This window comes from Physeter macrocephalus, chromosome 8 (genome assembly GCF_002837175.3).
Source record: "Physeter macrocephalus isolate SW-GA chromosome 8, ASM283717v5, whole genome shotgun sequence".
NCBI classification, from domain to species: domain Eukaryota; kingdom Metazoa; phylum Chordata; class Mammalia; order Artiodactyla; family Physeteridae; genus Physeter; species Physeter macrocephalus.
In genome coordinates, this window is record NC_041221.1 from 142934046 (window position 1) to 142950223 (window position 16178).

The 16178-nt window shown below is 38.4% G+C and overlaps 1 protein-coding gene across 3 annotated transcripts in view; it reads right to left on the reverse strand.

Moving 5' to 3' along the window:
* Nucleotides 1-1058: 1058 nt before the first annotated feature.
* JAKMIP2 (janus kinase and microtubule interacting protein 2) overlaps nucleotides 1059-16178 on the reverse strand; it is a 65598-nt gene continuing 50478 nt past the window's right edge. For 2 of the 3 annotated variants that reach the window (XM_007117713.2, XM_024122227.2), the window contains 2 exons: nucleotides 15584-15649; nucleotides 11904-11954 (listed from right to left, as the gene is read on the reverse strand). In XM_007117713.2, the coding sequence (XP_007117775.1) occupies nucleotides 11904-11954; nucleotides 15584-15649 (117 nt within the window). Of the gene's footprint in view, nucleotides 1094-11903; nucleotides 11955-15583; nucleotides 15650-16178 lie in introns of those variants that run through there. The other variant, XM_055086375.1, reaches the window with a different exon arrangement.

The following is a 16178-nucleotide window of genomic DNA, read 5'->3' on the forward strand; positions in this document are numbered from 1 at the left end:
ATAATCATAATTTCATTTAATAGTCACATCTCTGTAGTAAACTCAACTGTTGGTAGAAGTTTACTTATCGCCTCTATTTGTATCAAATCACATAACATGTTATTTGCAGGCAATTTTAAGCAGCCATTTGAAGACCAGTATTTTGGAAATGGAAATATTCAGAGGTGCCTCTGGCCCTATAGTCTTGACATTCTAAACAGAACTAAGTCAGGGAGCTTGTGATTTAGAGCATCATCTTCTTAATTTTCAATATGAATGAGATCAGTTTGTTGTTCGCGGAGGACCACAGATGTGACAGAAGACCAAGGAAGCATCAACATCTGCTGTTATTTCTTATGTTGCATTCGCCTGGGTCTTTCACTTTGGTTGCCAGTTTAGTCGGGGTCACTGTGATCCACTTCTCATCTGTCATGTGTGGAATGCATTCCACAAGCTCCACCGTTTGCAGAAAAACAAACCAGACACTGCTTTTCTTCTCACTCAAATTGCAGATGTCTCAGTTCCTGAGTTTTAAACAATAATAAAGACAGAAAAGCAAATCCCTGTAGTAAGAAACCAGACTTTTCAAATGAAATATTTTATTGTAAATAGCTCCTCATAGGTATTCCTCGTGCTTCAATCCCCACCCAACCTTATTTTTTTGTTTGATTTTTTAAAATGATGTTTATTTCAGGACTAGTGTTTCCATGGGGTGTAGTGTTACATTAAAATGACATCCCCTGCACAGCAGGGGTAGAATGTTTCTTTGTAACTTTGGTTCCATGCCCAAGACACATCTTTGCTTGATCTGCTGAAACTGTTTCCATTGCTGAAATGTTTTCTTCAGGCAATCTATGTTTATAGTTCTTTCCTTCTGGTTTGACCTATACATGTTTCATTAAATGCAGCATATATTGTAGATTTTCAACAGGGTCATGTAGGAACTGTCAAGTAAGAAACCTTGAATAATGGCTTTAAAATACACAGTTGTAGTCCTGGCTACATTATAGTTCTAAGCTTTTGATCTCCCTTTCACTGCTGTAAACATTTCTGCCATCTTTGAAGGTTTAGAAGTATCTGCTTTTCTGCGGTATTATCCGTGTTTTCGGTTACTCTGTAAAACAGAGGGAGAAATTCTTTAATCATCATTTCTGTCAATAGCTGAAACAGAATAAAAGCAAAAACTCTTTTTTTAAAAGAAAAAACCATCTTTTATTTTTTACCACCTCTTGGAACTGCATGATCTTGTGCATGTTATATAAAGAAAATCTCTAAGCTTAATTTCTTTAATTTAAAATGAGAGAACAGAAGTATCTATTTCAAGGGTTACTGCAACGGAAGGCATGTAAAGCAATTAACAGTTCTTGTCTCATATAAGTGGCCTGAAATATTAGCTATTATCATTATTGCCTTCTTCTCTGGGACCTTCTAAGCCAATGCCTTGAGAAGCTCAATTAAAATATTATTTTCATTTTATTGTATTTTAAAAAATTTTATTGAAGTATAGTTGATTTACAATGTTGTGCTAATTTCTTCTGTACAGCAAAGTGACTCAGTTATATATATATATGGATATATATGGATATATATTATATATATATTCTTTTTCATATTCTTTTCCATTATGGTTTGTCACAGGTATTAAATACTGCTCACTGTGCTATACAGTAGGACGTTGTTGTTTATCCATCCTGTATATAATAGTTTGCCTCTGATAATCCCAAACTCCCATTCATTTCTTCCCCTAAACCCCTCCCCCTTGGCAACCACAAGTCTGTTCTCTATATCTATGAGTCTGTTTTTGTTTCGTAGGTATGTTTAGATTCCAAGTATAAGTGATACCATATGGTATTTGTCTTTCTCTTTCTGACTTACTTTGCTTAGTATGATAATCTCTAGGTCCATCCATGTTGCTGCAAATGGCATTATTTCATTCTTTTTTGATGGCTGAGTAATATTCCATTGTATATATGTATATATCCCACATCTTCTTTATCCATTCATTTGACAATGGACATTTAGGTTGCTTCCATGTCTTGGCTATTGTAAATAGTGCTGCTATGAACATAGGGATGCATTTATATTTTTGAATTTGCTGGATCATACAGCAACTCTATTTTTATTTTTTTGAGGAACTCTCATACTGTTTTCCCTAGTGGCTGTACCAATTTAAATTCCCACTAACAGTGTAAGAGGGGTCCCTTTTCTCCACACCCTTTCCAGCATTTGTTATTTGTAGACTTTTTAATGATGGCCATTCTTACTGGTGTGAGGTGACACCTCATTGTAGTTTTGATTTTCATTTCTCTAATAGTTAGCGATGATGAGCATCTTTTCATGTGCCTATTGGCCATCTGTACGTCTTCTTTGGAGAAACGTCTATTTAGGTCTTCTGCCCAATTTTTTGATTGGGTCGTTTGTTTCTTTGTTGTTGAGTTGTATGAGCTGTATGTATATTTTGGAAATTAAGCCCTTGTCAGTAGCATAAGATATTATTTTAAAAGCTGGTCTATCTATGTTTTTCAGTGACTTACTTTTATGTCACCTTTCCTCCCCAAAAATTGTATTTAATGGCAGATCGTCTCTACCCCAAGGTCCTGACCTGAGGATTCCCTGGGAATTTTGCCACACAGATTTCTTGTCTGGTCCCAGAGTATCTCTGAAAAGGTATTTCCCTGGGCTATGCCAGTCAAGTCTCTTATCCCTGTTCCTCTTTAAGTCCATGTGTCTGGGTTTTCGCTTGGGTAGAAGTTTAGGACATAATATGCTATTCCAATAAAGCCAGAAAATGGCACAGAGGACATGTTACCATGTGCTGCCTAAGGACATGGCCCTTAGGCCATGGCATGGATGGAGAAAATGGGATTTCCATGGAAAAGTCATTTAAATTCTCCAAGGTTTAATTTCCCCATCTATAAGGTAAAGATACGAATTCTGTAGCAGGATTTTACTGGCACTCCAGAAATAGTGACCAAGATCCAAAGTGGTGGAAAAGGAGGCATGTAGTACCTTAAGGATGCTTCCAGTCCACCATACAGAGGCAAATTAGAGATTCAAAGAAATTCCTGCCATAGGTGCCATAGGTGCCATAGGTGCAAGTTCGAAATATTTCGAACTTGTATTTGCAGAGCCCCTTTGTCTACTCCCAAAGACTAGATTAGACTGAGATGAAAGAGTGACTGAGTCACAGAAGAGAATCAGTGGGAAGGAACTGCCATAGTTGGGATGAAAGTACACTGTGGGAGGGAGGGGAGGGTGCTAAAAGGCATAGAGATTGGTGGTGCTGGCACAAAGGAGACTTGCATTCTATTGCGCAAACACAGAGCAATGCTCATCTATTTCTCATCCTCCTTTGTCTATCTAGGCAGAGAACTGGAGAGGAATGGCAAGGCGAGACAGGGGCAGTAACTTCCTTCCCAACAAGAAGCTGAGGCCAGTACCACCAATGATGAGATCCAGAGTCTCAGTGGAAGGGCTTGGGCCCCAGCCAGGCAGGGGATAGTGCACTGGGCTTCTAAAGACTTCACACATATGACCCTCCAAATGGCCCCATCACCTCTCATAGAAAATACAACAAGAACTGGTCAGTAATAGCCAGAAAAACAGCTTCAACCACCAGGGAGGGGGGCATAACCACTGCCCATGGGGTTGAGAGGCATGGATCATTTTCTCTCTTCCTCTTCCCTGCCCTCCAGAAGAGCTGAACCTTGGAGAGGGCAGAGGAAGAGACCTCTTAAAGCCAGCTCGTGCACCTCCTTCACCATGGGGATAAGGGAAGAAATGAGATGAAGCAGAGACTGAAGCTGAATTTTTAAATTAGGCTAGACTTTCAAGAACTGGAAATGACTAAAAAAACTGGGGAACCAACCTAAGATTTAATTAAAGGATGAGAGAGGGAAATAAGTGAAAGCCTTGTTTTGATAAAAATAGATTGCAGGGCTTCCCTGGTGGCGCAGTGGTTAAGAATCCGCCTGCCAATGCAGGGGACACGGGTTTGAGCCCTGGTCCGGGAAGATCCCACATGCCACGGAGCAACTAAGCCCGTGCGCCACTACTGAGCCTGCGCTCTAGAGGCTGCGAGCCACAACTACTGAGCCCGTGTGCTGCAACTACTGAAGCCCACGAGCCTAGAGCCCGTGCCTCGCAACAAAGAGAAGCCACCGCAGTGAGAAGCCCGCGCCGCAATGAAGAGTAGCCCCTGCTCGCTGCAACTAGAGAAAGCCCACACACAGCAACGAAGACCCAACGCAGCCAAAAATAAATAAATAAATTTAGGGAAGATCCAACATGCGGAGCAACAACTAAGCCCGTGCGCCACTACTGAGCCTGCGCTCTAGAGGCTGCGAGCCACAACTACTGAGCCCGTGTGCTGCAACTACTGAAGCCCACGAGCCTAGAGCCCGTGCCTCGCAACAAAGAGAAGCCACCGCAGTGAGAAGCCCGCGCCGCAATGAAGAGTAGCCCCTGCTCGCTGCAACTAGAGAAAGCCCACACACAGCAACGAAGACCCAACGCAGCCAAAAATAAATAAATAAATTTATTTTTTTAAAAATAGATTGCTCAGACTTAACATCCCACTGAGATGAGAGCCCCAAACAACTCGTTACAGCTATAATATTCCCATAATCCGTGGTAAAGAAGAGAACTAATCTGAACGTGTATAAAAGATGCTTTAAGGTGTGTGTGTGTCTGTGTGCGCGTGCACGCTCTCTATAAATATATATGTATATACATACACACACACACCCAGTGTTTTTATATATAAAATAAATATGTAAACATAAAAGTCTTTTGCTTGCAAATTTTCAATTTATATAACCTCAGAGATAAATCCTAAATTCTGTTTCAAAGCACATATGCACCATTTCTCCCCATCACAACTGAAGTAAAGCCCATCATTTGAGTAAAACCATGTTGGTTTTAAAAAACAAATGGATTTATAGGCAGTCTCCCAGAATGTTAAATTTCTGCAAATTGAGTATCTGTAAAAGGAACTATGATTTCTACAGCAAAGCCAGGTTTATTCAAACAGGTGTTATGAATAACTGAAGTAGTATCCAATGGGTCACCACAGATGACCCATTTTCAATGACCTAAAGGTCAGTATGCTATAACTAAAACTGTATAAAATACAAATTCATCTTTGATTCAGAAGGCCCTTCTAGATATTACAAAACCTCAGGGATTCTTTTGAATGTATTGCTCTACAGCGCTGAGCTTTAGTTTCCTCCTCTGTAAAACAGTGACTGCAGTCATCCCTTCTGAGAGTTTATGACACGCCACCAGACGCTAAGTTGATGAATACAGTGATGTCATTTCTGACTTCTGACTCTAGTATCCAAGTACCTGCTGCATTGCCCGGTTCACAGAAGAAACCTAGCAAATATGTGCCGAGATCAATTGATAGGCTACTTATGTTCACTGTTCTTTAGAGTTTTCTAACTGTTAGAAGTTGGTTCAGATCCTTTATGGACCACGTACTTAGAGGCACATTGATTAACAAACTGTAGCTAACTCCTGTTCTCTGGTTATGACAAATAGCCAAAAATCATGAACAGCAGTCATGCCCTATTCCTGATTTCCATATATGCTTTTCATAGTAAAGGGTACCACCATCTAACCAGTTATACTGTACCATCTGGGACCCTAAGGGCCATTCCCAATACTTTTCAATCTATCAACCCTTATATACAACTTATCGTACAGTATTCAATAAATGGTAGCTGTTATTCTTACTTCCATTTTATAGATGAGGAAACTGATATGGAGGATTGTTAGATAATTGGTCCATGAGAGTCCTAGTAAAGAAGATAAATAATATTGAATGAAACTTAACTGAAGCTAGAGGATCAAGGAAGGCTCCTCTGAGTCCCTAATTTTACATTGAGATGGGAAGGACAAATGGACATTAACTAGTTGATGGTGCTGTTGGAAATGTGGTCCAGGTAGAGGGAAGCACGTCTCAGAATGCATGATCTAAAACAGAACGCTTGGTGTGTCCTAGAAACTTGGCTTTTAATGATCCTTTCTATGGGCTAGGTACTATATTGGTTACTTTACTTATATAATATTATTTAATCCTCAGAAAAATAGTAGATGCTATTACTTGCTAATTTTTAATTAGGAAATTAATGTTTAGAGGGGTATAGTAGTTTCTATTTTCCAGAACTGTTGTTAAGTATTACATAAAATAATGGACACAAAATGTACTTTTTCAGCTGCAAAACAGGATGTCCTCTTCCTTGTTATAGTATCATTACTATCATTAAAAATGCATTTATTGATTGTCAACTATGTGCTAGACACTGTCTAGGTATTTGAGATACAAGGGTAAAGAAAACATCTATAGTCTTTGCCCTCATGAACTTTATATGCAAGGAAGGCGAGAGGCAGTAATTAAAAAAAACCAAAACAAAACCAAAAACTCCAAATGCATATAACATTTGACTGGGAGTGAAATCTAGGAAGACTTCCCTGAGGGAATCACAAGTGAACTGAGATCTGAAGGATGTCAGTGAGCAGGTGTTCACTAGATAAAGCAGCACAGAAAGTATAGTTGTTCCTCCGTGTCCGTGAGGGATTGGTCCCAGGACCTCCCACCAAAATCCAAGGATGCTCAAGTCCCTTATATAAAGTGGTGTTGTATTTGCATATAACCTATGCACATTCTCCCATATACTTTAAATCATCTCGAGATTACTTACAATACCTAATACAATGGAAATGTTATGTAAATAGTTGCCTGCATGCAGCAAACTCAAGTTTTGCTTTTTGGAAATTTCTGGAATTTGTTTTCCGAATATTTTCCATCCACAGTTGGTTGAATCTAAGGATGCGGAACCTGTGGCTATAGAGAACTGACTCTACTCTGCACACAAGGGCTGAATGGGCAAACCCCTGTGGTAGGCAGAAAGGAGTATAGCTCATCAGGGGAAATCTTGGAACAACACGAGGCCTCAGTTAGTCTGTAGTTAGATCAGACAGGGCTTTTTTGGCCACATTAAGGAACCGTGATTTGACCCTAATGGTGATGCTTTCCCAGGAAGTGGGCATGATTAGATTGGTGTTTCCTAAAACTCATTTGGGCTGCTGTATGAAGAGTGAGTTATGAGAGTGTCTGAGGAGAAGCACTGACTCCAGTAAGTAAGATATCCCCCCTGTGGAGTTGGGGGAGAATATGTTTATGTATTCTTTCCTCTGTTCACTCATTCTTTAAGTTATTCTCCAAACGACATATAAAGAACAAACTGGATAGTTATCTTGGTGTTACATTACTATGCTATCCAGGGCCCTGATCTAACAGGTCACAAATCTGCTTTCACCTTCATTTACCCAGCTAGTTATTCATTCATACATCTGCCCTTCAGTCCCTCTGTCAATTTAAAATTTATTCAGCACCTAAGTATATATAAGGCACTGTTGTAGACACTGAAGATACAAAGATGAATACAGCATAAGCCCTACCCTATGCTTTACTAACAGTCTAATGTGTGAGACGGATAGCGAAACAATTTTAATACGACTAGATAAAGGCTAATGGATACGTTTACATAAAGGAAGGGCTGGTTAGCTAGCATATAATGCTGCATCAAATGGACTTCTTTTACCAATATAAAAGAACAAGGAGCAAAATTCTCCTATTTTAAACAGTGTATATGGTAGATATTGGTCAATTGCCATTTGTTTTCCACACGTCGCCTATAGGCATTATTGGTAAGAGGGACTGAAAAAAATGTAAATGTAAATGAGAAATAAACATTCGTATATTTGAATGGAGAATTTGTAACTAATCAGCTGTGGCTGTTTTTATAATACAGTATTTATTGTTAAGTTTTTTGGGGATCAGAACAACAACGCAATATTATGTGCCTTTTTTTTTTTTTTTTTTTTTTTTTTTTTGTGGTATGCGGGCCTCCCTCTGCTGCGGCCTCTCCCGTTGCGGAGCACAGGCTCCGGACGCGCAGGCCCAGCGGCCATGGCTCACGGGCCCAGCCGCTCCGCGGCACTTGGGATCCTCCCAGACCGGGGCGCGAACCCGGTTTCCCTGCATCGGCAGGCGGATGCGCAACCACCGCGCCACCAGGGAAGCCCTATGTGCCTTTTAACGTGGTTTATGTTACTAGACAGGAAGCGAAAATATTGAGCTATCAAGTTCAAAAATTCATGGTTGACAGCAGAGAAGTATTGTTAAAAATGAACTAGAATATGTGGATGAAGAATCACGATCACCTGTTCTCTGTCTGGTCTTCCCAACTTCAAAATAAACAAAGCTGGTTCTGTTTTGCTCTTCACTAATCCATCCCTCCTCAGAAGAGGAGGATTTTCAACGGTCATTGTAACCTGGATGTAACAACTAACCAGGGGATAGCTATTTTTGCACACCTCTCATTTTCTTCTTTCCTTTGCCTTCCTGTGTAAGTGTCTAACATGGAAGAATTAGTGGTACACTATTTATTAGAATAAAAATACAGAATACTTGGAGGAAAGAAATACATGAAGGAGACTGAGAGGTACAAACTTCCAGCTGCAACATAAATGAGCCCTGGGTATGAAATGTACAGTGTGGGAAATATAGCCAATAAGTTGTAGTAACAACTTGTAACTAGACTTACTGTGGTGGTCATTTTGAAATGTACAGAAATATCGAATCACTATGTTGTGTAACAGGAACTAACATAGTGTTATAGGTCAATTATACTTCAAAAACAAGCAAACAAACAAAGAAACTCATAGAACAAAGATCAGATTTGTGATGACCAGGGGCAAGGGGTAGGGGGAAGAGGTACTGGATGAACAAGCAAAAGGTACAAACTTCCAGTTATAAGATAAATAAGTTCTAGGGATATTACGTACAACATGATAAATATAATTAATGTGACTGAGTATTATATATAAAAGTTGTTGAGAGTAAATCCTAAGAGTTCTCATCACAAGAAAAAAATTTTTCCTATTTCTTTAATTCTGTAGATGCTCACTAAATTTACTGTGATAATCATTTCATGATGTATGTAAGTCAAATCATTATGCTGTATACATTAAACTTATACAGTGTTGTATGTCAATAATATCACACTAAAACTGGAAGGAAAAAATGAATGCATGAGCAGATGGTATCTCCTGAAACTACATGGGGTTCCCCTACTTAAGGTAAAAGTCCCACGATAACGCATGAACTGAGTTATTTAGTCAGCACCCACTGAAAGCAGTAAGGGTACCTTAGGAGCCTTCAGCAGCTTCTAGATCATTACTGATGAAAATGACTTAGGTAATTGCTAAAAGGAAAGAAGCATAAGTCATTTCATTTTAAGGAGGCTATCTTTGTATACAATTTAAGTTAGTCTTAGGTTTAGAGCAGAATATAAATCATTAATTTAATAGGAAAAATATTTTTGTGGTTATTTGCAGCATACTCTTACTACCTGCCAATAAGAAAGCACTTTTCTTCCTTACTTCCTCCTACCTCTCTCTTGCCTGCTTTGGACATATAAGTAGCATTAATCAGTTTCCAGTAATGTCTTATTCCCTTGTATTATTGAAATCTAGATTATTCTCAGAAAAGAAGAGATGAAAAGGTAACTACTCCTTTTGGTTTAGGTGGTAAACTACTCGGCAGTACTTAGAGGTTTTATTTTCAAACTTGTATATTTGCAAACTCAGTAAATGTGATAGCCAACTTCTTTTTTCTTTTTTATAATAGCTAAGAGTTGCTGATTACTGAACCATGTGCCAGTCAATGTGGCAAATCCTTTATATGTATAATCTTATTTAATTCTTTCAACATAATACCATGCTGTAGTTAACATAATTATAACCATTTTATGGAATAGGAAGCCTAATCTTGGTCTAAACCTACCATGACATGCTAGTATATGGCAGGATTCAAACTTAACAGTAGAGTTAACTTCAAAGCTGTACACTCTACTCAGCCTTTTTCCTCTACATATTTTTACTACCCAGATTCACTGCCACATTAATTTGCTATATTATTATTAATTATAATTGCATTTTTTCATTTGACCATTCCTAAGTGTCAATCATGCACGCCTCTGGAGGAAAAGCAAATCAAATGTTGTATATCCCTCGAGGAGTTACAAAAAATTGGAAAAGGTATGGAGATGAGCACATTGCAATTTCAAAACCCAAGAGCTATGTAGTAGTACACAGATTGTAGATAGGACCCCTCTGATTGCTGATATATATGAACATAAATAATACTCAAAATGTGAGAGAAAGGCCCTCTTTCATCTGTGAGGCAGAATGGGGTTAAAAGTGGACTCTGGCGTGAGCCTGTCTGGGTACAAATCCTAGTCCTGCCCACTGTAGCTATATGGTCTTGGGAAAATCACATGCTGTAGTTTCTCCAACTGTAAAAAAAAGAAATAAAAGCAACACCTACTTTCTAGGGGGTTTTGTGAGGATTAATGTATCTATTGCTTAGAACAGCACCTAACATGTAATTGTTAGTCATTATTGATATTCATGTTCAAGCCTACTCATTTTCTAGCTAGTATTTTTATGTATTTATGAAGTTTGATTTTTCTTCCCTACACCACCATGTAGTACTTGTGTCTCAATGAACTTTATTTGCCTCATTGATTGACTGATTGATTGACTGTTATTTGGGGAATGGGAGGGCTGTTTGTTTTCTCATGCTCTGGCCATTTTGATCCTTTCCTAGAGAATCTCGCCCATTTCTCTTTAGATATTCTCATTCAGTTTAAGAAACTAAGTCCTCTTCCTTATGTGCTGCAAGGTTACCACCCTTCTTGTCAAACAGAGGATAATTTTCAGTCTGAAAAGAAAATGTTTTGGGGGAAGGAATAAAGCCAGGGAGTTGGGTATATGAGGATACAACTTTCTGGGGATATCTGCTTCACTCCTTCTTTGTATCAGGTCATGCTAAAGTACTTTTGCTTTTCTGTTTCACATCCAGGTAACAGAGTCGATACCCACAGAGAGAGAAAGTGTCTCTCTTCCATTTTTCAACTTGTTAAAGAAAATGTTAAATAACGTGAAGTCCAGGAAAGATCCCTGCATAATATAACTTAATAGGATAACCAAAGTGGACACACACCATGGTAAACAGATTTAGAATAGCAGCTAGGCCTTGTTTATTTTTAAATAATGGTGTTAAGGTTTGTGGTTTCTGTACCTGGGTAGACATCAGAATCACCTGGTATGCTTGTTAAAAATATAGATCAATCTTTACTCTCCACCTCTCTCACCCTCTGTCTCATCCCCATGTCCAGTAATCTGCTTCATTAAATCGGAGGTAAGGCTTTGGTATCTGTATTTTTAATAGCATTGGGAATCACTGTCTAAGATGATTTATACTTGTATTCATAAGAAATTGACTTGATAATATAATAATAGTGAGTCTTCATTTTTTTTCTAAATTGACACTGAAAACTATCTTATTTTAAAACAAGATCCAATTTCCCTAAATAGCCTTTTTTCCGGAGTCCTGATGAAGAGGGACTGGGAGAGAGGGTTAAAAAATCAGTCATTTTTAACTCATTATATTTACAGAAGCAGAATTTTCAACCTGGAAGAGACACTAAAAACATACTCATATTTTTTTACTTTGCAGATACAGAAACGACTCTTTCAGTGTAATGAGGGCCTACAATGAGAATTCACAGATCCACAGACATCATGACTTCCCAAAGCAAGACAGTTAGCTAGAAAAAAATTCTTGATTTCCATCATGCTTCATGGTTGCTTCATTTCTTTAATAATCACCCAAATGGATTGGATCTATTTCTCATTTTATGGCATTTAAGATTGGCATTTAAATACCCAGTGTATTTGTTTTTTAAAAACATGGGCATAGTAACTATATGCAGCATCCTTCTTATCAAATACCTCTTAGAAGCACATTTTGAGAATTAAATGGAATCTTACCTGTAAGAGGCACCTTGACATCAAGGCCATAGAATAAAGGCAAGAGAGAAGAACAAGAATAGAAACAGAAACTGCAGAAGAAAAAGAAGAAGATTATGTAAATCTGAATTTCTGTACTGCCAGTCAGGTCGTACAAAACCTCAGCTTTTCCACTTTGCTCAAATCTGACCATTTCTCATATATACACCAAACACCTTTTATTTCAAAAAACCATACCTTTTATTTATCCACTGGTAAAGCAATGCAATGAATAACTGGTGTTCAACTAACATCGACTGATACATTTTAGAACTCTGAGAGGGTCTTAACAGGTAATCGGTCTAAGCTCCTAATTTTATAAGTAAGAAAAATAAGCACAGAGCAGTTAATCAATAGTCTAATTGCATATAATCTGATGGTATAGTGAAGCCTAGAGATTAGACCTTCCAAGTCCTACTATATTACATGTTATTGTCTCTATTTTTAATGTGAGAGGGTAATTTAAAAAATTAAAAATGATCAAAGTGTACACAATCACTCAATGCTATCATTATTTGGTTAACGTGTTAGGTTTTAGGACTAAGGCAGAGCAGGAAGAATATTAATCTGTAGGGTAAACATACGATCACTTATCCACAGTGGGGCACTCCTCAGAGGGAAATGGAATTGTATTAGTAATTACATCAGGGCAACAGGTATAACCTGGGTCTGTCCTGGTTGAGTGAGGATATGTGGTCCTCTTACTGGTATGAACTATGCTTATTCATCAGAGGTAACTTCACACAGTGAATGGATGCTGTCACTCCAGGCTGTCATGCTTCTGAGATAGATTTCTCCTTATTTGACTCACAGAAGTTAAATGGAGTCCGATATTTCTCTCTTCACCAAGAACCTTCACCAGAGAAGCAGATACTTGGATGGAAAATATGCTTGTGTAGCTCTGGTAGAAAACCAACTCTATACCAATTATAAAATGTCATAGGTCAGATCAGTTTTTTCAAATACTGATTTCCTCGGTGATTTACTCTTACAGAGTCATGAAGTCTTTTGCCTTGTTATCACACTTCAGGAGCCTTCTGTTGGACATGAAGTTTTTGAATAGGGTCCTGTATGGCAGTCTCATATTGGGCATATTATTTGCATATTTCCTTTAATGCCATACTTATAAGGCTCTTGCTTCACTGTGGCAAAATTCCATGAACAAGTTATAAACATGGTGTGAAGAGCCATGTATTAGTGACTGGTCTAGTACTATGAAAAGCAGAAACTCTGTCCTTTTTTTTTTTTTTTTTCCATTCCTTGAAGATGGATAGTAATAGGATGGCACATGTAGCAGGAGTGGATGGAGGAGAGGAATGGAAGGCTTCCACTATTCCCATGAGAAGGTCAGGTGTCAGAGCTACCTCTCTGGGCATGAGGGGATGCCCATCACTTGATTTACAATGAGAGTCTAAATTCCATGCTATGTGGTAGGCAGGCTGTGGCACTTAGGGTCAGATACCTGACCTCTGGTCTTGATTTGCCATAGACTGGTTATATGATTTGGGGAAAGTTGTTTAATGTCTCTGAGACTTTGTTTTATTATCTGTATAAAAGGGGAACATAATATCTGTGGTATATTTCTCAGGATAATTATAATTAATTATAATTATTATTTATTATAATTATAATAATTATTATTTATAATTAATAATTAATAATTAATGATGATAATTCATCATCAAATGAGATGATGAACGTGGAAGTGCCTTGGATGGTGAAGAGCGGCACATGGGAAGCAATTATGCTATGTTTGTTTTTATCACCTGATTTATACTCACTGTGTGCATGGGAATTAGGAACAAGGAAGGAATACTGTATGTACCCTGAGAAGGTGTTCAAGTACTCCAGGGGAAAGAATGAAGACTATCCCTGACATAAGTGATCTTTAGCCTTTTTACTATGCTTTTGGATGAGTAGAATTGAGGTCAAGTGAATAGAAGGTACTTTATAAACCTCATCTGTCATTCCAACCTCTAATCAAAAACCAACTGGATTGTTTTTGAAGTGGTTTAGTTTAGTACTACGTATGGAATATGCTGCTTTGATAGCTAAATAATCGTCATTTTCTGTTTTCTATTATCATAAAAATTTAGGAAGTTCAGAACTGTAAAATGAAAAGTTCACACTTAATTTGGCTAGGGTGGTGACGTGACTAGATGTTAGAAAATTCCTTTATTTGTTTGTTTTTCCTCAGTTAAGTGGGGACTGAACTGAACGAAGTTTCCGGGGAAGAGCTGGCAGCTTCCTCCTTGAGCCACCCCAGGACTATTTACGAATTAGCAGAGAGATTGACTAGGACCAAGGGTAGCCATTTAAATACGTGGAAAACGGAAGATAGCAGGTGTGTCCTTTGACAGCCAGGGAAACTGTGGACAACCCCTGCTTTCTCTGGGTCTTTCTGCCAAACACTGGGAAATTAGACGCAGCTTTTCGTTTACTACACTCTTACCCTGAAGAACTAAATAGCATACTTTGGAAATGAGGAAAATTCAAATTTAAAATTTTGTGTAAGATATGTAACTTTACATTTGGAAATTTTAAAAAATATACCTTAATTTGACTTATACTTTTTTAGTGTCTCTTAATTTTCATGTAAGTGACCTCATTTTTTTCCTCATGGAACCCATGAGAGAAAGTGAGGGTGAGTGTTACCATCCCTATTGAATAGATATGGCTTAGACACAGTGGGTAAAGTCACTTACCCAAGCTCAAATAAGTACATGAAGACCCAGCCTACCATAAGAATCTAGGTGGCTGATTGTTTGGCTACTGGACCCTACCAGAGGCCTTTGAGCTCACATAAGGGCAACTATAAAAGCCATTTGGGATGGACCAAATTCTAATCACTATTTCGGAAGTGGCAGGTGGTTTGCTATTTGCTTCTTGGGTGCCCATGAAAGATACTGCAAAACAACCATGCTTTTTCGCAACACAGGGATTAAGGCTGCTACTTCCAGTCAATGAGACTGGAACTCCATAGAACACCTCTTGCCATCCCTGCTGTGTTCCTTGGCAGGGCGCCCCTGGCATCCTAGGCAGGATAATTATTTGTTATGCAAGACTGTTGAACTCACTGCAGCTAAGAAGCATCCCTGCGCTAGCCCTCTCCCTTCTCCCGGAACACACACATTTCCAAATGCCCTCTTTACCTCACCCCCACCCCTGTCAAAAGTGTTGGCTGACTTGGAAGAAGCAGTTCCTCTCTCGGACCACTGGGGAAGTGACATGACGGCATAGTTTTCATGTGTCAATCTAAATTTCTGAATGTATTATTGAGGTGAAATTGCAGCACAAGGAGGAAGGGTCTTTTTATGAATAATGGGAAAGACTTTTTAAAAAAGGGACTAAAAATATTTTAAAAAGGAAGAGGAATGTAGAGTAACAAAACTCAGAAGAAACTTTTGGCAAAGAAGTGAAGATGGGAAAGGGAAAACTGAGGAAAGAAAACACTTATAGAAAAGGACAGGAATCAACACAAAAGGCAAAAATGTAACTGAAGGCAGAAGCTTTGCTAGAATCCTGGTGCCTGACTACAGGCAGAGTTTACATTTACTATAACTATACCTGCCTACACAAGATACACAATAGCCGAGAAGAAAGAAAACACAGTGAGTGAAAACAATATTATTGTCTGATCTAAAAAATAAAGATTGAAATACATATTGAACTTCACATGTACCTTTTCTTCTAAGTCCTTTATCTGTCTTTTCTGGATGTCTGTTTTATCTTCTAAGTCACGAATTCTCTGAAAAAAAAAGGGGAGGGAAAAAGAAGCTTTTCAGCCTGTTAAGTTAAACAAGAAGATCATTCACCAACCTAAACACAGAACTTTCTATAAAAACATAACATCTGGAAATGTCACATATACATTTTTCTATACCCAGAGGGTTATTGCATGTTTCAAAAATTACCCGTACTCACAGTGAAAATCATTGTCATTGATTATATTTTAAAAATATTTGCCATCCTTTTCTCTTCTGGGTCAATCTATCCCTGAAGACCCCTTCCCTGTGAGAGAGGTATGATTCTCACCCCACTGTCCTTGGGCTTGGTCAGGAGACCTGTTTTGGCCAGTGGAACGTGAGTGGAGTGAGATGTGGGAAAGCCACATCCTTGTAGAGACAGCTGTATGTCCCAGAACTAGAGAGCAAGAAACAAACTTTGTTGTAAACCATTTGATTAAGGTTTTTGGTTGTTTATTACCTCATTAAAAAATGGCTGAAACTGGCTCACACAAATGCAACTATCCCATCGGTTTCTGTTCTACCTTTTTT